This window comes from Lissotriton vulgaris, chromosome 3_2 (assembly GCF_964263255.1).
Source record: "Lissotriton vulgaris chromosome 3_2, aLisVul1.2, whole genome shotgun sequence".
Lineage (NCBI taxonomy): Eukaryota > Metazoa > Chordata > Amphibia > Caudata > Salamandridae > Lissotriton > Lissotriton vulgaris.
In genome coordinates, this window is record NC_141690.1 from 179,765,742 (window position 1) to 179,791,378 (window position 25,637).

The 25,637-nt window shown below is 49.1% G+C and overlaps 1 protein-coding gene across 2 annotated transcripts in view; it reads right to left on the reverse strand.

Moving 5' to 3' along the window:
• The window catches only part of HTT (huntingtin), a 2,178,328-nt gene that overhangs the window by 385,245 nt on the left and 1,767,446 nt on the right, over positions 1 to 25,637 (reverse strand). For both annotated transcript variants that reach the window (XM_086964158.1, XM_086964157.1), the window contains one exon: positions 20,170 to 20,270. In XM_086964158.1, coding sequence (XP_086820284.1) covers positions 20,170 to 20,270 — 101 coding nt within the window. The remainder of the gene's footprint in view (positions 1 to 20,169; positions 20,271 to 25,637) is intronic.

Sequence of the window (25,637 nt, forward strand, 5' to 3'; positions counted from 1 at the left end):
AGACCACATATCCTTAATCCGGCATCCCGGTAGAGAAGAAAAATCCCTCGGGTCTTCAGTGGCCTGTAGACACAAGGGATTTTTCTTCAGCCTGAATGTTACACAATATCCTGTGCTCAGCTTCCCCCTGAACTGGTGAAGTTATTCTTAGAGGCCTTTATAGAAGGCAGCACTCCCCCTTCCATTAGAGAAGTATTCTTTACTTTTAACCCCTTCGCCGTGGGCAAATTTTGTCCCGATGCGGGTGGGGGAGGGGCATGGGCACGTTGCCGCGGTGCTCATAACGGCTCTCGGCCATCATGAGTCATGGTAAACGTGTGCTCATGACGATCTGGACGTGTCAGAACTCCGCCTACTGATTCATTCGCCTGCACAGACTGCAAACCTTGCAGTAAAAAAAGCAGACATTGGACACATATACAGCCATTTCTGGTCTCCAGGTTATTTGGACAAAATCCTGCATTTTATCCATCATCCCAGGGTTTATCCTACTGACACAGACTGTTTAGTAGGGTAGAGTAGCATGGTAGGCTTCAATATTTAGCTATCTGGGGACATTTATCACACTGCAGTTGCCCATAGAAGCCGCAGGACTGGGACTCCCAGACCTGGAAAAATATTACCAAGTTGCACAGCTGCAATGGGTATCCAGATGGTACCCTGGAGAGGCTTATGTTCCCCATGAAGCAGCTACCCATTCATATATTACGAACAGCATTGACCTGCCTAAAACACAGCTAAATCCCAAATATGCCAGTAATTGGGCAGGCACACATACCTGCACATATTGCCTGAGAAGGTGAGTGGTCATAGTTGGGGATTTAATAGTCGAATGAAGCTCAACTACACTTTGATATACTCATAGAAGGCCGCAATAATCTTATGGGGCAATGCATAACCTACAGACAGATTAAACATGCACTGCAGAGTTGTGGCACATCGGGCTATCTGAACCATCTGTACATAAGGGCATTCAGACATAACACACTATGCCAACTTAAAATATTACCATGGGGTCCCATCACTCTAAACAAAGGATCCAGGAGTGGTTGGCAAGGTATGCTAAGGACCATCCTTCTGTGAATGGTGAAGACCTCTCGGAGTAAGAAGAAGAGGGGGTGAGGATAACTACCAACCACCCACCCCCACTTCATAGGGAGAGAAGGGCCCCAGTGGCCATGATTGCATGAATACACCTCTCAGCACCTAGAGCCCAAAACGGTGGGTCAAGTGCTTATGAGGACATTGAGTGCAGCCATAATGAGAAGACCAACCTTTTAGCAAGGGTTTTTAAAAAAAAATTTTAACTATCATTTTCAAAAGAAAAAAACAATAAGACATTTACAGTCGGATATACCAAGAAAGCATCTAGACATAGAACATAACAAAAGGACAATCATAAAGATGATGGAGAGCAACGGACAACGCACAATGATGACCAGTATAATAGCTAGGGTATTGACCATACACCAATAACGTCATGAAGCAAGTTTTACATTGCCGTGATAATAATACAGACCAATACAAAATATCAACAAATAAAACTGACAACCGTAGACGCATCTCTTATAACATGTACCATCAAACCAGATCCTGACACTGTTCAGCACATCAGATGGGATTGTGGCAAAAAAAAAAAGGGGGAAAATGAATGCAGCAGTAATACATCAGCGCTTCCGGTTTTAACCAACCCCCTCTGGGACAATGGAGCTCATCGCCTGAGATTGCTGTTTTTCAGTAACTTTAGCAATGTATGAACGATATGGGCCGAAAATATCTATCGGGCGGGATGCGAATGGGATCTGTTCAGAGTATTCAACACAATTAACATTACAGAATGCCATGCTTCTAAGCCAAGAACGGGTGCTAGGAGAACGCTTAGAACACAAAAGCAGCGCAATTTCACGTTTTGCCAACAGAAATCCAAGGGCAGCGAGCCTGCGGAGAGGGCGTGGGAAATTAGCAACATATCCCAATAATGCGATTTCGGGGGTAGGGATTAGGTCAATGCCCAGCATATCGCCAAAAATGCGGTGCATTTGGACCCAAAAGTCATGCAAGAGGGGGCAGGTCCAGGAAAGGTGGGAGAAATCCGCATAGGGAGCCTTACAGTTAGGGCAACAGTGAGGCCTGCCGGGGTCTATCTTATGCGAAAGAGCAGGAGTGTGATACAGGCGCCTTAAAAATTTGAAATGTACGAGTTTGTGTCTACTGTTAATGGACACGTCCTTCGTGGCTCTACAGCACTGTGCCCATTGCTCGTCTGTGATTGGTTTACCCAAGTCCACCTCCCATGCAGCGCGTACCTTGGAGTCCAGAGAAGAGAGCAAGGCCACACACGATTTATACAGCTTGGAGACCAAGTGTGACCCATTCTGACTCTGTATGATAAACGTAAGTGGTGTAGTGTCATCGGGGGAAATCGAAAATGAGGGGACCTCGGCACGTAACATGGACTGGAGTCTGGTCAAAATGAAAGAGTCCATAAAGAAGCGGTCCGCAAATCGTTGGTCTTCGGCCATGGAAAAGACATGACCCTCGGGGAAGAGGTCACCCATTGTGTAGATCTGGTATTTGGACAACGTGTTTTGGACCACGGGTTCGCCGGTTATGGGGAGCCAATGAGCGTTGGGCAGAGGAAGGGCGGGAGAGTACAATCGGTCCATTCGAAGCAGCCGTCGCATCTTGTCCCAAGCCCAGCATGTGGAAGAGACAGTTTGTATATCTTGCGGATCACGGGGGCTACCTCTGGGAAGAACAGTTTTAAGAGGCACAGGGAGCACCAAGTCAGCCTCAGGTTTCAAGTATAGGATCCTGACATCCGGGTGGAACCAGGAGTGTGCGTAGGAGCTTTGCGCCACCAAAAAATAAAGATAAAAATCGGGAACCCCAAAACCGCCTCTCTCATATGGGAGCGTCAAAACTCACCACGACACTAGTGGGGTCTTGTCACCCTAAACTAGTCGTAACAGTAAGGAGCGTAGTTGTGTAAAAAAACATCTTTGTGAGCGGAATCGGGTTGTTATTAAAAAAGTACAAGAAGCGGGGAAGAACAACCATTTTTATTATAGCAATCCGGCCGGCCATGGATAGAGAAAGGCGGATCCAACGCTCTAGTTGGTCCTCCAAGAAATCAAGGGCGCGTCCATAATTCAGCCTAATTATGGAAACCGTGTCGAGATGAACGTGAACCCCCAAATGGGAGAAGTTGGCCTGATATATGATGCTCACTAGTTCTAGTGATCACCTTGTATCAGTCGAAACAACCCTTATGGTGATTGGTTGTAAGTCAACCTTATAGACCAGCTATCCTAATGGTAGCATGGACAAAGCAGTCTTAGGCTAAACTCTTTTGGCATGTGAAGTCAGCTGTTTTACCACATATAATCCCTTGAATAACAAATGAAAGGACACCACACAGGTTGTTATGAAAATAAACAAGATATTTATTACTAACAAAACACCTCTGAACTCTTTATGAGATCAGAGGGCTAAGCACATGACAAGACTCTTAAGAAAAATACGTTAAGTTGCACAAATTACAATGGTGCCCTAGGGGCACAATAAACCATATACTAAGTAAATGGTATAAGGAAATCGATAGAGGAAATGAAGATGTCCAGAGGCTGTAGGATCGCTGGGACTACACTACCCTAACCTTAGGTGAGGAGCAGGAGGCCCACGGGACGCGTGTGCAGAGTGTGAACTCATACGCGAGATGTAAATGTGAATGTAAATGTGGGACAAAGTCAATGGACACTACAAGTTACGAAAAAGGTGAGTACGGACAGTTCTGACTGGTTACGACTAAAACGACAGGATACATGGACACTAGGAGAGTCAATCTAAGCTTCAGCACCGAAATGCTCTCGTTACCTCACACACGGGCTGCGGGTGCATAGGTGTGAAAGTGTGTTGGGTTTCCACATTGAAGTCTATGGAGCCTTGAAGAAAGATGCTGCAGGCGACCAGGAGGAAGATGTCCGGTGCGATCCAAGGGTGGATCAAGGAAGAGGGAGACCTGAAAGCAGAGGGGGACAATGTTCAAAGTCACTAGCCAGTGACCGGAGTGGAACCATGAAGGAACCAGAGGCTGTCGTCGCGATCAGGTGAAGAGTGGACGCTTGACTCTGCAGCCACGTGGACCAGGAGGTGTCTTCGATGACCAGGATGGAGGCACGAGCTGTCCCACGCAGGCTTTCGCTGTCGGCGGTGTTTGTTCCGGATTCGGCGTCAACAGGCCTTGGCAAAGGCAACCCACGCGGTGAGTGGAAAAGGTGTCTGGTGCGGACCAGGAGGGTCCGGGGTACTTCTCCTTTGCAGGGAAGCAAGGGCCAGTCTGAAGCAACCAGACCAGCGATGTAGATTTCGTGGATCGTCGTCTAGGAGGCCACTAGCCAGCCGGCAAGTGACCAGACAACACGTCGAGCAGCAATCAAGCGAAAGGACCCCACGCAGATCTCGTGGGAGCTGGAGGGCTGATCTTCTGTGCAGGAGCTGCTCCGGGCTGGGGCTTCTCAATCCCCAAAGCACTTTCTCGAGGATGCCTCTGAAGTCGTGCTGGAAGCGAAGTGCAGTTTCTCCAAGGTGGCCGGTCCCACGTGTCTCGTCGCACCCACGGATCTCAGCTGTGCTGCAGATGTAGGTAGAGGTCGGAGAGGTCTGGAAGTCGGGATCTCGTCGGGCTCTGAAGTCTGGTTCCAGCAGGAAGGACGACAAAGTGAACCGCTAGGACGCTTGATGGTGTCTGCTTGTGCACGGTGGTCACTCCTTGGTCACAAGGGAGATTTTCTTCAGTCTTCTGTGGAGCAGAACGTCGAAGTCCAGAGTTTCTTCTTGTAGAGTTTCAAATCAGGATAATCTAATTTGGAATGGGACCATCTCCTACCTTTATTCTCCTAAAGGGGGCTGTACTATGACTAGGTCCCTCCTATGGGTGGGACCAGGAAGGGGGGTGGTTACACCCCCTATCCTTTGTCCGATTTCGCGCCAGAGCTGGGGCTGGAGTGCCCCAGCAACTGGTTTGAATCAGGGTATGCACAGGGACACCTTGTGTGCCCCAGGCATGCCTCATTCCTTTCAGCCTGTCCTACCTCAATACACAAAATCCTGTCTGGGGGGGGGCTAGCACCTCCCAAGGCAGGAAACCCTTTGTCCAGGCCTCCCTCGCTGGAAGGACTCCCAGCAGCAGGAGGTCAGACTCGTGTCTGTGGTGGCAGCATCCATTTTGTGATGCTGAGGCTCGAGTTAACTTTAACCGGGGTTCACAGTTACATACATGTCGTGTCCCTCTAAAAGGGTGGAATGCTACCCCCGTCTCCAGAATTGGCGAGGGGGTAGTATTCTAATTCGTATGGCACCTTACTCAACATGTTTTGATAATGCTATGCCAAAGTTAACAATAACCGCGAGGATTATAATGCACTTAAGAGTATATGGTATAGCGTTATCATGGAAACAGCTAAAGGACGTGGTTCCGAAAGCTGCAGACAGGCTCAGCTCATCCTAGAGCACCATCTCACATAATTCCAAGCACTCTGCCCCCAGGATTGTTAAGGCCTGCAATAGGAGTGAATTATAGGAGTATATGTGTCCATTTTAGGGTTAGATATAGGTATACTATATCTAAAGCAAAGGGTGATTACACCACCTTGCCCCAGCTGTGTTACCAGCCAGTTGTGTCAGTTTTGGATGGCCAGCCAGGGGTGGCATTAACATGCTGCAGCCCCTGGTAGGCCTTGGGTACACTTATGCCCTGGGTACCTATGGTACACTGTACAAGGACTTACAAGAGTGACCCAATACCAATTAGATATGTACCTAAGGTACATGGAGTCCATTTTAACAGAGAGAGCAGGAAGCCTGGGGTCCTGAATAGCGGGATCCTAGGCCAACTATGTCGAAAACCAGCAAAACACTAGGCAAAAAGTTGGGGGCAACCATAGTCAGATATCCACCTTCCTACACCAAACATTTAACCGATTCAGTATTTCACTCAATCGGAAAGGCACATTTCCATTGTGATGTGGAAGGGGTGAGTGGTAAAATGACGGACTTGTGCCAGTTGATGCGTAGGCCTGAATATTCTCCAAAGCGAATTCTCAAGTACTAAAGGTTCTAGATCGATCTGAGGCGTTCTTACATACAAGAGCGTGTCATCGGCATATAAACAAAGTAGGAGAGGGCCAGTGCGGAACTGGAGACCCCAATGAAGGTGTTTCTCCTGAAAATGGCGAACCAAAGGGTCCATCACAAGGATGAACAGCAGGGGGGAGAGGGGATTGCCCTGGCGTGTGCTTTGCGACAGTGAAAAACGTTCAGAGATAGTGCCATTCAAGCGTGGCCGTGGGTGCGGTGTAAAACAGAGCAACTGTAGACACAAACACCTCAGGCATACCCATGCGTCTCATAACGGATAAAAAGAAGGGCCCCTCTAGTGTGTCAAACGCTTTCTCAGCGTCCAAAAGCACAGCGGCGGCCGGGGTAGAGGGATCGATGCGCTGTAAGACCGAAAACAGCGTCCTCAAGTTCAAGGAGGTGGAACGATGGGGACAAATCCAGACTGTGCAGGCGAGATAATGGATTTCATCAATAGCGAGAGCCGGATAGCCAGAACCTTAGCAAGGATTTTATAGTCCAGGTTCAATAGGGAAAGGGGTCTGTACGAGCCACAAGAGGAGGGGTCTCGGCCAGGCTTCGGGAGAAGGACAATAAACGCCTCACGGAGAGCCAGTGGTAATATGTCAGATTCTAGTGCTTCAGTATATACCTCTACCAATCTCGGGACCAGCTCTTCCTTATACTCTTTATAGAAGGCCGCGGAAAATCAGTCTACGCCCGGTGCCGAGGAGCCTCGTAATGCGCCAATGGCTTTGACAATGCTATCCGGAGTGATAGACGTACCCAGGAATTCCTGCATGTGTTTCTCGAGATAAACCATCGCAATCTCGTTTAAATAAGGCCCAGGGTCTAACCGGTCTCCCGACAGCGTGGATGTGTAGAGGGGTTTGTAGTATAACAAAAAGGTGTTGCAGACGTCAGGGGTGGAATAGTGTCCCGTTCCTTGTGAGTCTACAATTTCCGTGATGTATGATGCTTGATGTGGAGGGTGGAGCATCTGCGCCAATAGTTTGCCCGGTCTTCCACCCTCTCCATACCGGCGAGCCGTGTGTTGTTTGTACAAAAACCGCAGCTCTCTTTCAGCATTTTCCCTAAACTCTAGTTCCAAGCGTCTGGCCTCCCCAGTCTCCATCGGGCTGACCAGCAGTACCTCGTCTATAGCTGAGATGTCTTTCTCGATACGGGATAAAGTGTAACGGATATCTCGCAGGGCACCCACAAGCTTGGCGATGCATACCCCTCGAATAGTGGCCTTTAACCCCTCCCAAAGGGTACCCCAGGATCCCACAGATCCGGTGTTAAGGGCAAAATAATCATCAATGGCGCCCCGGATCTCCTCAGTAAAAACCTGGTCAGTCAAGGCCATACCGAGATACCGCCACTGTCTCTCATAGCCCCCCAGCCTTGGTACCCTCAGCGTTAATATAATAGGGGAGTGATCAGACAATGTGCGCGGCAGGGTAACCAGGCCCTCAGCCCAGCCCGCGACCCCAGGGGAGAGGAGCCAGCAATCAATCCTGCTACTTGTGTTGTGGCAACCGGAATGGTCTGTGTAGGCTGGTGAATGCGGGTGAAGTCGGGCTTCTATGTCAATGAGGGAGAAATGGGAGCATATATCAGACAGCACTGGGGGGGAACAGGCTTTACTACCCGGGGAAGGGGAGGTGCTGTCTCTAGCGGGGTTCATTAGCAAGCTAAAGTCTCCTCCAACAACCAACAACTCAATGTCGGTATTAAGGAGTTTCACCTGTAAGTCCTGAAAAAAGGAGGGGGAAATCGACATTGGGGCCGTAAACTCCTACCAATGTAATCTTGTAGCCCATGAGTACGCCAGTAACAATCACATATCTACCCTCGCTGTCTACTACGCTACTGGACAACACAAAGGGCACCCGTCGATGTATAAATATGGCAACACCTCTAGCATATCTACTGAAATTTGAAAAAACCCGGTGGACTCCCCAACTCCTGGCGACGGAAGCTGTGTCTGCATGCGTCAAGTGTGTCTCTTATAAAAAAAGAATATCGTGTTATGGCGTGCTACGTAATTAAGGACATGTTTGCGCTTTCTGGTATTATTCAAGCCCCGAACATTCCAGGACATTAGAGATAGTCTGAAAGGTCCAGACTGAAGTCCTACCTTGGCCAGAAAAGCATAAAGAAACAATGGTGAAGTGTACAGTGCGCTACTCAATCCCATCTCAGCTGCATCATCAGTGTCAATACTATTAAATGTACACGAAAACAAAAAACACCCCACCCCCCCCACCCACCACTCAGCCTCCTAACATACCCATGGAGGCGATCCCCATATGCACATATAGAGATTATGAAGGATACACATGTCAATATTCAAAAAGTGAAACAATAAAACATCAAGAAGCAAACCCCAAAGAAGAAAGACAGACGGGCATTCGCCATGGGGGGGTAGCAACGCCACGCCTAACGGGCACCCCAATCAACGAAGATAACGGAACAATGCATAGCAATAAGCGTATGGAAAGCCCACATCAAATCGAACCACATAATGATCTGGACGAAGGAAAGCGACAATTCAAGCCGTCAGCCCTGGCCTGGCTCGGTAAAAAGGTCTACGCTGTTCTGCGAGTCTCCCATGTTCGGGGACTGGGGTGTGGAGCCGGAGGATGCCTGAGACCCCCGCTTCCTGTAGTTCTGGCAGAACTCCTGCACCTCCGTGGGGGATTCAAAGAAACGAGGTTTACCGGCCACCTCCACCCTCAACCTCGCAGGATACATCATGCCGTACTTAAGGCCTAGGTTACGCAAGGTCGCCTTAACTCCAGCATATTTGCGCCGCGCCTCCAGCACCATCAATGTGAAATCTGGAAAGAAGGAAAGGGCACTGCCCTGCCACTGGACCTCCCCCTTCTCCCAGGCAGCGCGTAGTGCAGAGTCACGGTCGCGGAAGTTTATGAGCCTGGCAATGATCGGGCGCGGAGGTAGACCAAGACGAGGATGAGGCCCCAAAGATCTGTGCGCTCATTCAACCACAAATCCACTCGTGAAAGTGTCTCTGCCGAACAGCTCGATGAGTAGGTGCTCAACAAAGGTATCCATGCGACCCGTCGCCGCCATCTCCGCCACGCCTATTATACGGATGTTATTTCTTCGGCTACGCGACTCTAAATCCTCGTTTTTTATGGCTACCTCTTTTAGAATCTTCTCGACGCGTTCCAGTCTTTACAGCGATTTCGTGGCATTGTCCTCAATATCCGAAACCCTGGACTCCGCCACATCCAGGTGACAGTCACGGGCCTGGACCTTGGTTCCCATATCAGCCAACTTCTGCTCAAGGCTGTCAAAGCGACTGTCAAGCGACTTGAAACCCACCCGCATTTCGCCTAGCATGGCGGTAACCAAGGATGTAGCATCGCCATTCTCAGCAGGTCCAGAGGCCCCAGAAGATGGACCAGGCGGAGCGTCCAAAGTGAGGAGGGAGGTTTTGTCGAAGCTGAGTTTTCGCTGGTTGGGATCTTTCTTCCCCATAATTGAATCAAAGGCAGCTATGCGGAGCGGAGGCAAAGCAGTACAGCCAAAGAAAGAAGGCAGGAGAACGAGGAAGCGAATAGGTGAGGGCCACCTAGCACTAGGGTCCCAGGCCGGCATGGAGCTGATGGTCGATATCCCAGCACAGGCAGCAGTACCGATGAATCAGGGCGTCATTCAGGAAGGGGGACTCGAAGAACACAACCCCAACCAAGGATAGTGTCACTAAAGCCTCCCACAGGGCAGCAGTCCGCTCAGGTGCAATGGCTCAGCGCTCAGGCAGCTTGAAATGGCCGACCCGAAGTCCAGGGTCTTTCGCGCCAGGAACCGTAGAATAGGGAGAGGTCTAACTGACCATCAGGCTTGTCATTCAAGGCGTCACGCCAGATACAGCGAAATCCAGCGCACAATGTAGCGCTTATGTCTTCCCACGAGGCCAAGGCTCAGTATATTCCCTGCAGCGGCGAAAGCATCGCCCAGATATGCAGTGTGGGGGGGAGAGGTGACATCAGCGAGGGCGACCCCCAGGGCACCCGATGCCTTCACCAGTGACTCCCTCCCGCCACAGGCCCTCCAGCCCCGCCCGAGGCCCACCAGAGATCCCGCCACCCGAGGCCCTGGCTTCAGGACGAGTCTAGGCCCAAAAGCCGCAGAGCCGTCCTGGAAGCCCAGCGCCCCCGCGGCGCGATCAACACAGGCAGCCAGCAGGGGGGAGAGGTCAAAGCCCCGCGGGCGCGGGGGGGCAACAAGTCCGGCAGGGGCATCCCAAGCAATCACTCACCGGGAGGTGGGCGTAGAGAGGGAGGACGCCGCCGAGGCCATGGAGGCCTACAATCCCCTCCGCATTTTGGGTCTCTCAAGTCGTTGGGGGTGCAAAATCGTCAGCTGAGCCGGAGCGGTGGTCGATGCGGGCAGAATGGGGACAAATCACATGTCATCCTGCGTTTTTTGGGAGCCCGAGTGGCGGAGCTTCACTCAGAGGCAGCCATTTCGGTCCCCTCCGTGGCCACGACCCCGTCAACCTTTTAGCAAGGTTAACAAAAAGATGAAATCTAGAGAGCAGACTCGTAGCTCTGGAAAAAGAGAGAGCAGAGATGGGCTTAGCTCCCATCAATGGTGGCATCAATTTACTAAACAAGGATCTTGTGATCCTACAATCCCCAAAGGGATTGCCCCTCAATATGAGGAGGGTAATGATATCACAAATTGGTCCACAGACTTTGTGAGGGCTTGTGAAATGAGAAAGGTGAAGAAGTCACACTTGGGGAAACTCCTTTGGGGACTGTTCACTGGTAACTTCAGGGAGAGACTCCTAACCCTTACAGGGGCAGATGCTGGGTCTTATGGCCTTATGAAGAATACTTTGATTGGGAGCTTAGGACTCACAACTGAGGAATATAGAATTAGATTCTGGGGGGGATCAAAAAACCCAAATTCAGTCCTGGATTGACTTTGTTGACTACTCAGTTAAGACATATGATGGATGGTTAACTGGAAATAATGTGCATGATTTCAATGGACTTTACAATTTGTTTATGAAGGAACCTATTTTGAGTAATTGCATTAATGAAAAGTTACATCAGCATTTGGTAGACCTAGGTCTAATTTCTCCCCAAGAATTGGGACAGAAGGCAGACCACTGGGTCAAGACTAGGGTAACAAAAACAGCCACTGGGGGTGACCAAAAGAAAGGGGTTCTAAAACCTCCCCAAGGGGAAAGGGTGAGAAAAAGCCAAAGTCTTCAAAAGGGTTCCAAAAACCTGCTCAGGGGGGTGGGCCACAAAACTCTTCCCAGTCCAGTGATAGATACAAAAGGAAGAACTTTGATCCCCTAAAGGCCTGGTGTTTCAACTGTAAGAAGTTGGGACACTTAACTGGAGATGCTACTTGTCCTAGCAAGAAGCCGCCCTAGTCCGCCTAGAGGTGCTATTGGTGTAGTCAGTCTCCAGAAGAGATCAACAGTGTGTCGAGAGCAAATCAGGGTTCACACGTAAGCAGTTCTAGTCACTCAGGGTGAAGTTGACTTTGACACTTTAGCTGTGTGGCCTCCCAACTTAAATAAGTATTTGCAATACCCCTGGGTCAATGGGACAATGGGACTAGAAAAGAGGCCCTGAGGGATACATGTACTGTGTTACTATGGTGAGAGACACACTGGGTTCCCCCGAGCAATACCTGATTGGGAAATATTACCAACGCCAACAGTGCTTACACTAACCATGCCATGGCTATCATGACATTAGACTGGGGGCGGGGGGTACTGGACTGAAACAGGTAGTGGTCTCTCCAAAGCTTTCAGTTGCCTGTCTGCTTGGAAATGCCCCTGGAGACCACAGCATGGGCTGAGGTAGAATTAAAAACCCATGCAGCAATGCTGGACATCCCTGAGAATGTGCATGTCAAGACAAGTGAACAGAGCCAAAAGCAGGATGAAAAAGAAGAGTTGGAGACTGAAAGAATGGCCAAACTTTCCAAAAGGAAAGGTAAGAAGACTGGGAATCCAGCTTCTGAACAGCCAAAAACTCAGAACCCCTCTCCTCAAGGAGAGAACTTGGAAGCCCCAGAGGGAACTGGGCCCATGGAACTCAACCCTTACCAAGTAGAGCTCTAAGGCCCAGGGGGACCCAGTAGGGACGAGCCGTGCCTTGGACAGCATACCTCTCCAACTCTTGAGAGCCTGAGGAAGCATGCTGCTGCACAGGAAAAGGGAGATATCAGTGGTACCCAGAGAGCCTATGGGAAGAGGGACTACTGTACACTGAGACCAGAGACCCCAATCCTCGAACCACTAGGTGAGTGGTAGTGCCTCAGAATCACAGGGAATTCTTACTCACTTTGGCTCATGACATCCCCCTAACTGGACATCTGGGCTAAACCAAAACGTAGGAAAGACTAGTTAGCCACTTTTACTGGCCCCAGATGTCTCAGAAGGTAAAGGAGTTTGTCAGCTCCTGTGTCACCTGTCAAGCCAGTGGTAAAACAGGTGGACAGACAAAGTCCCCCTTGATACCACTACCAGTGGTTCCCTTTGAAAGGGTAGATGTGAACATAGTGGGTCCACTTGAACCTCCCACAGCATCAGGAAACAAATTCAAATTGGTGGTAGTAGATCATGCCACCAGGTATCCTGGGACAATTCCCCTTAGGACTTCTACAGCTCCTGCAGTAGCAAAGGCCCTCATTGGTGTCTTCACCAGGGTAGGGTTTCCTAAGGAGGTGGTGTCAGACAGAGGGTCAAACTTCATGTCTGCTTACCTAAAACACATGTGGAAATAGTTTGGAGTGCAGTACAAGTTTACTACACCCTATCACCCACAAACCAATGGTCTTGTTGAAAGGTTTAACAAGACATTGTAGGGCATGATTAGGGGGCTCCCTGAAAAGCCCAAAAGGAGATGGGATGTCCTCTTACCATGCTTGCTTTTTTCCTACAGAGAGGTGCCTCAGAAGGGAGTAGGGGTTTCCCCCTTTGAACTTCTGTTTGGCCATCCTATTAGGGGACCCCTCTGTCTTATAAAAGATTGTTGGGAGAAGCCTCACCAAGAACCCAAACAAGATATTGTGGACTATGTACTAGGAATAAGTTCCAGAACGGCAGAGTACATGGAAAAAGCTTCCAAAAATCTTGAGGCCAGTCAGGAGCTTCAGAAGCATTGGTATGACCAAAAGTTGCACTAGTGGAGTTCCAACCAGGGCAAAAGGGGTGGGGTTTGGAGCACATGGCACCAAGGGCTCTCCAGGACAAACAGAGTAGCCCTTACCCCAACTTAAAAAGATGAGTGAGGTCACCTACTTGGTTGACCTGGGCACAAACAGGACCCCCAAAAGGGTGATCCACGTGAACCGCCTTAAGCTTTTCCATGACAGGGCTGGCATCGCCATGCTGATGATGACTGATGAGGATCAGGATACAGAGAGTAAACCTCTCCTTGACCTCCTCTCTTACAGCCCCAAAGATGGGTAAGTAGATGGAGTTGTCTATTCAGACACCCTCTCTGCCCAACAGCAGGCTCACTGCAAGCAAGTCTTGCAACAGTATGCTAAGCTCTTTTCCTTAACTCCTGGTCATACAAACTGGTGTACCTATGATGTGGACACAGGGACATTGTACCTATCAAAAATAAAATCTACAGATAGTCTGGTCAAGTTAAGGAGAGCATCAAAGCTGAAGTCAGCAAGATGCTGGAGCTAGGGGTTACTGAACTCTCTAAAAGCCCATGGGCCAGCCCAGAGGTTCTAGACCCCAAACCTCATCCACAGGGTGGAACGAGAGAAATGAGGTTCTGTGTGGACTATAGAGGGCTCAACTCGGTCACCAAGACAGATGTTCACCCTATCCCAAGAGCTGATGAATTGATAGATAAATTGGGTGCAGCCAAATTCTAGGTATCTTTGACTTAACTCCAGGGTAATGGCAGATTGGCATGGCACCAGGAGCAAAAGAAAAGACTGCATTCTCCACACTTGATGGGCATTATCAGTTTACTGTTATGTCTTTTGGTTTAAAGAATGCCCCTGCCACCTTCCAAAGGTTGGTGAATCAAGTCCTTGCTGGACTGGAAGCCTTTAGTGCAGCATATCTAGATGATATTGCTCTCTTTAGCTCCACAAGCCTCCTCCCCAGGATAGGCAGGGTACACAAAGGGGAAGCTTCAAAGGCTTGCCGCCTTGGTGAGCTATCACAGCCATTTGCTGCTTCCAGCAACTGGTCCCCACCAGTTCTGACCCCACTTTGGGTGGGAGAATCTGCGGAAAAACCAAGTGAGGAAGGGAGGTGTGCCCACCTTTGCCAACCCCATCCCTCAGGAGTAGGAGGCGAGGGGAAGCATAACTCTCAGTCCCCGGCAACTTGCAGATAGGGGGACCCAGCCAACCAGAGAGAGGCATATACCCCCTTCCGCTTGAGGGTGGCATAATAGGGGGTGTACCCAATCCAAGGAAGGGACCCATTGGTCCCAACCATTACTTACCTATAACGCCCCTAAATCTAGCATTTAGGGGCCACCCTTTAATCATGCCTCCTCAGACAAGAACCGACCAGAAGAGAAGAAGGACAAACGAAGCTGTGCTGAAACTAAGAAGAGGAGGATGCCCACTTACTTGGTCCCAGCCCTACCGGCCTATACCCACCTCGAACCTGCGCCAGCGCAATCCCAGGGTGTCCTGCAACCAACAGCCTCAAGAACCCAAAGGCTCTGCCCTGCCTTCCAAACTCAAGGCTTTGTCTCCTGTGAGCACAGATTTGCTCACCAACAGATTCAGGCCCCAGCCAAAACCGTGAGTCTGCACCACTCTGCACCAGACGCCTACGGCCCGAGTTCGAGTGGCCCAACACCACGAGGAGGTATCCCCAGCAATCCTGACCTGACATCTGGTGATCTCTGACCTGCCTAGACTCTCCAAACAACGCCTGCATTCTTTCTGGTAGAGCCCCATGACCATGACCGGAACTGGTAGGAACACCCGATGCCTAAATACACCCCTGCACCTGACGTCCCAGGGCCTTCAGTGGCCAACCAACAGTGTCCCAGCATCCCAACATACCTCTCCAACTGGTGGTCACCTCCAGAAGATCTTTGTCCCAGAGCATGCAGTCTTTGTTGCAATCTGAGAATCCCCATTGGAAACAACAGGACACCTGACACCAAAACAGCACCCTGCACTCAGCCGCCCCAGAGCCGCTGCGGTGTACTTTGGGTGCTAACTTTAATCCCCCTTTGCCCTGTGCCTAACACTGTGTTATGTTATGTTATTTATTCTTATAGAGCGCATGGTTCCCTTGAGGTGTCCTGGCGCTAAATGCTGACTGCCTGACAGGCAGGATTTGTATTATTGAGAAAAGAGCAGAGTTTTCAAACCCTTACGGAAAGACAGGAAGTCCGGGGCATTTCTAAGCATGAACGGCAGCTCGTTCCAGGCTCTGGAAGCACAGACAATGAAGCCGCTGCCTCCCCAGTTGGACTTTTTAAAGCGGCCACTTGCACTTGCTTAGCACCTGTAGATCTTAAGTTCCTACCTGGAACATACCATTGTAGCTTAGATCTGAGAAACTCTGGACCTATTCCGTTAACTGCCTTAAAGACAATGCAGAGAGCTTTAAAGAGAGTTCTTAGTCTTACTGGGAGCCAGTGCAGTTTTTTCAATTCGCTTCTAACAGAAACAAACTTGGGAGTTTCAGTCAGCATTCTTGCCGCTGCATTCTGGACCAATTGAACCTATTCAGGTGTTGTTTTTGAGCATTGAGGTATAGGCAATTACAATAGTCCAGGCGTGACAATATACGGGCTGTCACGACTGTCCTCCGATTGTTCTTAGTAAGGAAAGCCTTGATTTTCCTAATTATCCTTAGAACCATAAAGCAAGCTGAGGACACCATACTTACCTGGTCTCCCATAGTAAGCTTAGTGTCCACCAGGACCCCCAAATTCTTAACTTTTTTAACGGGTTCTGGGCATTTGCCAAGGTCCTCATGCCACCACTCTGGAGTCCAAACCTGTGGATTGTTCCCAAATTTCAAGACCTCGGTCTTAGAAATGAGTTTTGCTCCCACAACCGTGTGGCCTACTCGTGTGCAGCCATCAACCGGAGGCCCCCTATCCTCCATTGGATAACATTGGGCCTCAGCACTCTGCACCCGGCCACCCTAGTGCCGCTGGGGGTATTTCAATAGTGCATCCTTGACACTGGGGGAACCCTGGTTCTAACCCCAGAATACGAACTCCCACAAATAAGTACTTACCTGAAAACCATTACCTTAATTTCCTTTCTTAGGATTGCATTGACTGCTTTTCTTGAAAATAGTTTAGTGTGGAGTTTGTTTGAATGGAACACTGAAAAAACTGCATATGTACTAAAAGTAAATTACTTACCTTTTGTCTAGGAGATGTCTCAGTGCGATATCTAGGTATATCACACTGATTAGGAAAAGTAATATGAAAAGTAATCAATTAACGTACATAGTAATCTGTAAGCTAACTGAAAAGTAATTTCGACTGTTGACTTACCTGTAATTCAACCAACTGCATTTTAGCCTGCATTCAACTGTAAATCATTGCATAAGATTTCGCAAAGTATTATTTCGCTTGGTTCTAAGAAATAAAATAACAAAATAATATTTTTTTTATACAAATTGGCCTGAGTTCAGTCTTTGAGTGTGTGACATCATTTGCTGCCTGTGTATGTACAACAAATATTTCACACTACCCTCTGATAAAGCCTTACTGCTCGCCCACACTACCACAAATAGAGAGTAAGGTGCTATCTACTTTTACCTCTGCCTACCTTTGCGATTCCACTGGACTCTGTGCACACTATACCTCATTTTGGTATCGTATATACAGAGCCAGCTTCCTTCAGTTTATTCATCTTGAAATCTGGACACACAACAAGTGCTTCACTCTATGCAGCTTGGAGGCCAAGGGGTATTCAAGGCTTTGTTAAGTAACAACTGTCTTTCATCTTGGATAAATAAGTTGGTTAGTAATGGGCGTTGTGCAGCAGTCGCTATGCTATGTGCTATTCCTTTGTTATTGTAGTCATGACACTGTCTACAGTGCCATCAGTGCAACCCTTTGAATTTCATTACAAATTAAGGGCTTAGGGCCATATTTACAAACCTGTTTTGAGGTCACAAACGGCCCGATTCTCAGAAGCGGCCCTTTTACGACTGTAAAAAAGCATGTTGTAATGTACAAATGCCAAAGTGTGATTCAGTAACTTGTTACCAAATTGCAATTTGGTTATGCGATTTCGTATTTGGAAAGGGCACCCCTTCCAAATACCAAAGCACAGCGATATGAATTAATGTTTGTAACCGAATTCCGGTCGCTAATCATTAATATTTTATCACCTCCTCAAAGATCGTGGTAACCCATTCAAAAACGAGAAGAGGTCCCCAAGGGCCCCCTTTACTTTTGAGAATGCACCCAAAAATACTTTTAGGACCACTATACCACTGCCTACTCTTAAAAAATTAACTTTAAAGTTTGATTTTATTTTTATTTTTTAATGCATCGCATTTTCTTTAAGGAGAACGGGCTGCATTAAAAAAAATGTTTATTTAAAAGTATTGACAGATATGGTGGTCTGCCGACCCCAACAGGCCACCATCCGTGTGACTGCAGTGATTCCTAGTAGGTCATAAACGGCAACCTACCTCATAATATTCATGAGGTAGGTTGATTTGCGACCCACTAGGAGTTGGTATTTCAAACTATCCCCCAGATTTATCATTGTCATGTTTTGCGAGTCCTTAATAGCGAGGATTAAGGAATCGCTATTAAAGACTCGCAAAACGGGATTCATGTAGAAATCGCTTTTTTAGCGATTTCTACTGCTTCCTTATTTGCGATTAGCTAATTGCTAATCGCAAATAAGGAATGGCTTTCCCATTCATTCCTATGGGCCTAAAGAATTGGCTTGTGTGGGCAACGTGTTTCCTTGCTTTTCAGAATGACCTTATGGCACTGTCCTACAACTGCTTTCAAAATGAAATATGTAATCAAAGTGGAATGATTCTACAAGTCAGACACTGCCACTACCAAGTCCAGCATTGCCAACACTGCAAGTTGTGTTGTGTGTTATACAGTACCGCATGTAGTGGTACTGAGATGAATTTAAATCTGGATCCAGAGCAGAAGCTGCTGGAATCGTTACTATGAAGAACAGTTTCCCTGTGGTGGTGAAGGAACAGACACAGCTCCAGCGGCCATGGGACACAGCAGGGTTAAACTAGAGAATATATGGAGTTTCTACTGTACCATGCTTGAAAGCATGGATTGAAAACTCACCTCAGACACTGAGACTTACATTTCTAGATCATCATGGGGGCAAAAACAAAAAAACGTGTTCGCTCTGAGAGCAATGGACTACATCATGGCAAACCTGATAGACCTCTGCCTGATAGTCTAGGTTCAGACACCACAGACAGCTGGGCAAGCTGATCCATCCAAAACATCTGTGTCTTAAAGGAGATACCGGTTTCAACCCCAAGGGCTTCAGAGGAAAGAAACTAAACATCATGAAAATGTAGGCAAAATATTAGGTCCCTAAATACAAATCTGAGAGCTTTCATCGACTCAGTAGTGAGAGATTCGGTAAAAGCGCTTGAAGAATTAGTACATTGATTTCTGTGGACTGCCCAAGTCAAGAACCTGTCTCGGGGAAAACGGACATGATTACAATATAAAATCTATAAATTATTGTCGTAACAATGATTTCTACATGTTAATCACAATTACATGGGGCCAATTGGAGTTTAATTGTCATCTCACCATAATGCCGCAATGCAGACTTTCAGAAAACGCCATCCAGAATTTAGCATCTTTGGCGCAATGAAAAAACATAACCAACATCGCAGGAACATGTGCACCTTTCTGTTGTTATGCTACTTCCAGCAGTGACATTGACGACATGTTGTGACTCTATAATTAATGTTCAGGCACCGCCTAGCACAGAATGGGAGAATATCTGAACAATGTGTTGAGTCCAGTCTGAGGTCTACAGATACTTCTAAGAATAGGAATCTGACCAAAGACCTTTTCAACAGAGGTACCTCTTGAGTATATACTTCTATCTAGATTTTTTCTCATCGGCTGCCCCAAACTAAATCCGTTCTATGTAGTTCATATGTAAATGTAAATGTACAGGAATTTATATAGCGCAAATCACGGAGCGGTTTCAAAGCGCTTGCTTAGGGAACCCGTCCTGGTATTCCCCTGTGAGATAACCCCGGCAGGGTATCCGCAAGGTGAAAGCCAGGCATCCCGCCGCGAGGGGCCGTTGTGGAGATTAAGCAAGCTATTGCCCAGAGTCGCAGAGTGTGAACCCGTGAATCGAGTAGGCACCGGAGCGAGAATTGTCGAGTCATGGACATTTTAGGACTCAAGACCCCGCCGAGCCGGGAATTGACCCTGGTCCCGGGCTGACCTCTGCTTCCAGGTCTGCCTCCTCTAACCAGTGAGCCACACTTCTCCACAGTTCATACTACTCTTAAACACCCTGTGGTGCAAGCATTTCCTCTTATCTAACTGTTCTCCAAACTTATTGCTTTTTTATATTTTTCTAAATTATGTTTATCACTTTATCGGCCCCACTCAATAACACGTCATACATTATGTTTTACCAACCATATGATTCACTCTGTTTCTCCATGTATCTGTTGGTTGCTATCGTTAAACTTGTGTTCTTTCTTTCAAGTAAAACACTGCAAAACCCTGACTTTTCATAACTGTTCCTTTTTCCCTCTGTGCACCTTTAACGTTTGTCTTTAAACTATTGCAGCTCACAAACATATCAGGTCTCCTACCATGAAGTCTGATTTTACACAAATTTCACATTTTTGAACGTTAATTCTATAAATAATGTACAAAAATGTGAAATGTGTGTAAAATCAGACTTCATCTATATGTTGTGCCTAATTTTGGATGAATGCGCTTCTCAGACTCAAACATTATATATATATATATATATATATATATATATATATATATATATATATATATATATATATATGCCACACACTGCCATCGCTGAATTGTTTACCTCAGGCTGATTTTCTTCTTGTTCCATTACGATTGGCTGAGTTACAAGCACGCCGAGCAGAGTAGCCCAGGTCTCTTCAAACTGAGTTCGACTTATCCAACCTGTTAGTAAAAAAATAAAGGTAAACATAATCTTGCCATATCTGCAGGATTTCCTTGTATCAATGAAAATACCCATTTTGAGGCAAGTTCAAATACATTTTCAGTGCAGGCAATATAAAGAAGAATCTTTTTAGGTACGTTGTGAATTTTTCACAACGGTGCCAGATGGTACATTAAGAAAATGGTTTCACTGTTGATAAGGAGAGTTGCACAATTAAGCAGGCTGCAATACCATAAGTTTCATGGGCAATAATAACATACGAATTACAATTTGCTCAGCCGAAACAACCTATCCTCAGTCCTTTAAAGATATTACCGCCCCACATTATAAGATTCTCTGAAACTCTTTACAAACTTTCGCCAAAGAGAGTAGATAATATTCACATTTGGTGTGGTAAAGCATATGGTATGTATCAATTTAAAATATTATCACCAAGAAAAAATATATTATCAATGATAAATAACCTGCTACAAAAGCTTAATTATTCCTGGTAAGTAGCATTGCCCAATCATGAAGCATGGCCACCCACATGGGTGTGTGAGGCCACATCTTCCAAGAAGGAAAATTCCCTCACTTCATATACATCCCAACCTCACTTCTTCAGAGTAAAACAGCTACCCGGCTTTTGTGCAGATATTCCTATATGGGAGCATGGATGCTGGAACGTTAATCACTCCCTGTCGCACCTTTTTTGATTGATACTTTGAGAAAGTTGACATTTGTTTGCCTTGGCCATTTGGGGTCTGCAGCCTATCTCTGGGTCACATGGGTAGTTGACAGTTGAGCTCTGTGTATTCCTCCTAGAAAGCTACACACAATGGAAACTTAGGTGTGACTGACTGGGCAATAACTGGCAAAATGGGAGGGAGGAACTGGGCCCAGCACCACTTACACTGAATAGGGTGTCTACACAGAAAGGGCTGCACAGCCCCTGTAGTTAGTTAGGAGCCATGAAGGCAGGGCATCTGTGCACTTCAAATGTATGCCTCTAGAAGCTGCCCTTTGTCCACCAAAGCCAGGGCGCTAAGCCACTGCAGCAGTGTGCAGGCCCAACAGGCCAGCACCAGAAATAAGGGCGAGGGTGTAATCCACCCTGGTCTCTCTAGAGACCCACAATAATACCCCCAACATTGCAGCTGCCATTGCTCTCGTAGTGCAGCTGTGCAAAGCAGCACTGGTACCCACCATGCCTAGAGAGCCCCCTTCACCGGGGCTCTTCCGGTGCTATTTACAGCACCCACAATGCTCAAATTTCAGCCCCACTCACCGAGGCTGTTCTGGGCAGGATTCAGGCACTGACAGTGTGCCCGGCAGGCCCCCACTCACGGGGCCTCTTCTCACTTCGCCCGGTTTCTTTTCTGTTAATCGCTGGCCTTCGCCAGGAAGAAGGACTGGTGTGTTGCTGAAAGAACTGCCACTCTGCTGAACTGCTACTCTGAAAGGCTGCTGCCCTGCTGTGCTGACCTGCTGCACTCTTGCCTGGGTGAGAAGAACTGGTCCTGCATCTCTTGAGCTTAGAACCCACAGTGACTATAAGGGATAGTTGGCTGGCCGCCTGATCTGAAGCATTAGGGACACAACAGGCTTTTAATAACCTTGCACCAGCATCTGGACTCTGCCAAATGGTGCCACCTCAGTCCTGGACCCTTGGAAGTGGGCTTAAGGTGCTCTTCCAGCCTCTGTGGATCCAGCAGGAACCAACGCATCTACTCTGCTGCAAACCGGTCAGGTGCGACCAGATATCCACAGAAGGCATTTTGTGCTTTTTGGCACTATTTTTACTAAAATCTTTAAAACTGCATATCTCTGGTTCTAATGATTGGATTTTTGTCATTTTGGTCCTGTTTTAAAAAACAACTATTATTTTAACTTGGTGTGGGATCCTTTCTGTGTGATGTTTTTCACTTTATTACTGTTGATGTGTAGCACAAATACTTTACATATTGCCTCCAAGTTAAGCATTACTGCTTTGTGCCAAGCAACCAGAAGATTGAACACAGTTTAATTTAGGGTTGGCTTACGCATCACCCTGAAGAGGATTGTGGTTGCTGCTTGACCAGGGCTCACATCCCAGTCAATCGACAACTCAATCTCAAACATTGGTGAGCAGCGGTGAGGATCTGGACTTATGTTTGTGCAGTGCCACATAGTGATTTGGTTTACAATACCATGCCATATCTGAAACCAATCAATTTAAAACTTTCTGTGATTGGCTTTTTTGCTTTCTAAATTTTATCCCTTACTATTCATAGGACACCCCCGCGCCGCACGGCCACCAGCTGTCGCGTGTGCCCCCGCCTGCCGCTGCTCTCCGCCTCGCTGAGCCTTCCCGCCTTCGGGCCACGCCCCCCGCCGCCGCTCGTTGCTTCCGCATCTCTGCCTGGTGCTGCTTCGTGTCAACATTGTACTGTATATTTGTTGCTGCTTCGTTTTTTACATTGTCCTGCTTCGTTTGACATTGTAATGTATTATTGTATTTTAATTTCTTGTCCCCCCCTGCGCTGCTGTCCCCTGCGCCCACCCGCCCCGCTCCCCGCCCCCCGCCGCCGGGAGTGTGGACACACCCCCTTCCTCCCCGCTCCCGCCTCCCAGCTGCTCCGCCCTCCCTGCACTTCGGCATAAATGGCGACCGTGCGCACGCAGGTCAACATTTAGCACGTTGACGCGCAGCGGGCGTGCCGATTGTGCGCCGAAGGCGCGCCAAAGGTAAGCCCGTCTGAGCCCGTCCGCACCTGGCCCGCGCCCAGTGCCAAGACCCCTGGCCCCCGCTGTCACCAGCCCACCCGCCGGACCTACGACGCCACCGAACTCTACGCACTCAACGCTGGTAGAACCCCGGGCTGCTATCGAGCCACCCCGAGACGCACCCACGGACCCTTCTGCTGCCAACTCATGCAAGTTCACCTGCATTCGGACCTGCACCACACCAGCACCAACCAAGCCGAACTCCAGCAGCAACCACCTCAAGTGCATCCTGCTCAACACCCGCTCTGTCCACAGACACGCCGTCAAGCTCTGGAACCTGCTCGACACTACAGCCCCAGATGTCGCCTTCCTCACGGAAACCTGGATGAACACATCCTCAGCTCCCGCCATCACCATTGCCATCCCGGATGGCTACAAGATCATCCGGAGGGACCGCGTCAACCAGACAGGAGGAGGCATCGCCATCGTCCACAGGAACACCATCCGCATCACGACCAACACCGACGACTCCCTCGCACCCGCCGAACACCTGCACTTCCAGATCCACATCAACCCCAAGACCACCCTCCGCGGCACCCTCATCTACAGACCCCCGGGACCACGCACACAATTCAGCGAAGACATCGCCGACTTCATCAGCCCACACGCCCTCCCCTCCACTGACTACATACTCCTCGGGAACCTCAACTGCCACCTGGAGAACAACAACGACCGCAACACCACCACCCTGCTGGACAACATCGCCAACCTCGGTCTCAAACAACTGGTGACCACCCCCACCCACTACGCCGGACACACACTCAACCCCGTCTTCTCATCTAGCAAGGACATCGCCTTCAGCCACGCCACCGGACTCCACTGGACGGACCACAGCTGCGTCCACTTAAGCTTCAGAAGGACCACGATCCACCACCACCAGCAACAGGTTGCACGCAGAAGCTGGAACAAGATCACAGCCGACCAGCTCGCGACCTCCCTGAGCATGAACCCTCCCACCAGCTCAACGAACCCAAGCCAGGCGGCCACCAACCTCGCGAAGTGGATCAGCAACTGCACAGACAACCTCGCCCCTCTGAAGACCCCGCCTAGCAGACCCGGCAGCAAGAAAGCCCCATGGTTCACTGACGAACTCAAGAGCTCCAAGAAGAACTGCCGAGCCCTCGAGAAAGCCTGGCGCAGAGACCCAACACCGAACAACATTACTGCCCTCAAGCTCGCCACCCGAAAACACCACCAACTGATCCACGCCACCAAGAAAACTGCATTCAAGGAACGACTGGACAACAACGCACACAACAGCAAGGAACTCTTCAACATCGTTAAAGAGCTCTCCAACCCCAACGCCGGAAACAACGACATCACCCCTTCGCAGGACCTCTGCAACTCCCTCGCCTCCTACTTCCACAACAAGATCGCGGACATACACAACAGCTTCAGCTCTCAACAGACGCACGCCACGACTGAACCACCGCCCCCCACCACCACCCTCCGCGCCTGGACCCCGATCAGCACCGAAGACACCATCCGCACGATGAACTCCATCCACTCCGGATCTCCGACCGACCCCTGCCCCCACCACATCTTCAACAAGGCCGACGCTGTCATCGCACCCCACCTGCGGGACATAATCAACACCTCATTCAACACCGCCACCTTCCCGGAGAGCTGGAAGCACGCCGAACTCAGCGCTCTACTGAAGAAGCCATCAGCCGACCTCACCGACCTCAAGAACTACCGCCCCATCTCACTGCTCCCGTTTCCTGCTAAAGTCATCGAGAAGACCGTCAACGAGCAGCTGGCCGCCTTCCTCGAGACGAACAGATCCCTCGACCTCTCGCAGTCTGGCTTCCGGGCCAACCACAGCACAGAGACCGCCCTGATCGCAGCTACCGATGACATCCGAGCCCTGCTCGACAACGGAGAAACAGCGGCCCTCATCCTCCTAGACCTCTCCGCGGCTTTCGACACTGTCTGCCACCGTACCCTAGTACAGCGCCTCAGCAACGTCGGAATCCAGGAGAAGGCACTGGAATGGATCACCTCGTTCCTCGCCGGAAGGACACAGTTCAGATGAGAAGCCACCGAAGTCATCTGCGGCGTTCCTCAAGGCTCCTCGCTCAGCCCAACCCTCTTCAACGTCTACATGAGCCCCCTCGCAGCCATCGCACGCCAACACAACCTCAACATCATCTCCTACGCCGACGACACCCAGCTGATCCTCTCCATCACCAACGACCCCGCCACCGCCAGAGCCAACCTACACGAAGGGATGACAGACGTAGCCAAGTGGATGAGGAGCAGCCGCCTGAAACTGAACTCGGACAAGACGGAAGTCCTCATCCTGGGATCTTCACCCTCCGCCTGGGATGACTCCTGGTGGCCCCTCGCCCTGGGCAGCGCACCCAAACCAACAGACCACACACGCAACCTAGGCTTCATCCTGGACTCCTCCCTCTCCATGACCAGACAAGTCAACGCTGTCTCCTCGTCGTGCTTCAACATCCTGCGCATGCTACGTAAGATCTTCCGGTGGTCCCCACCGAGACCAGGAAGACGGTCACCCAGGCCCTCGTCACCAGCCGTCTGGAGTACGGCAACTCCCTTTACGCCGGAACCACCGCCAAACTCCAGAAGAGACTCCAGAAGATCCAGAACGCCTC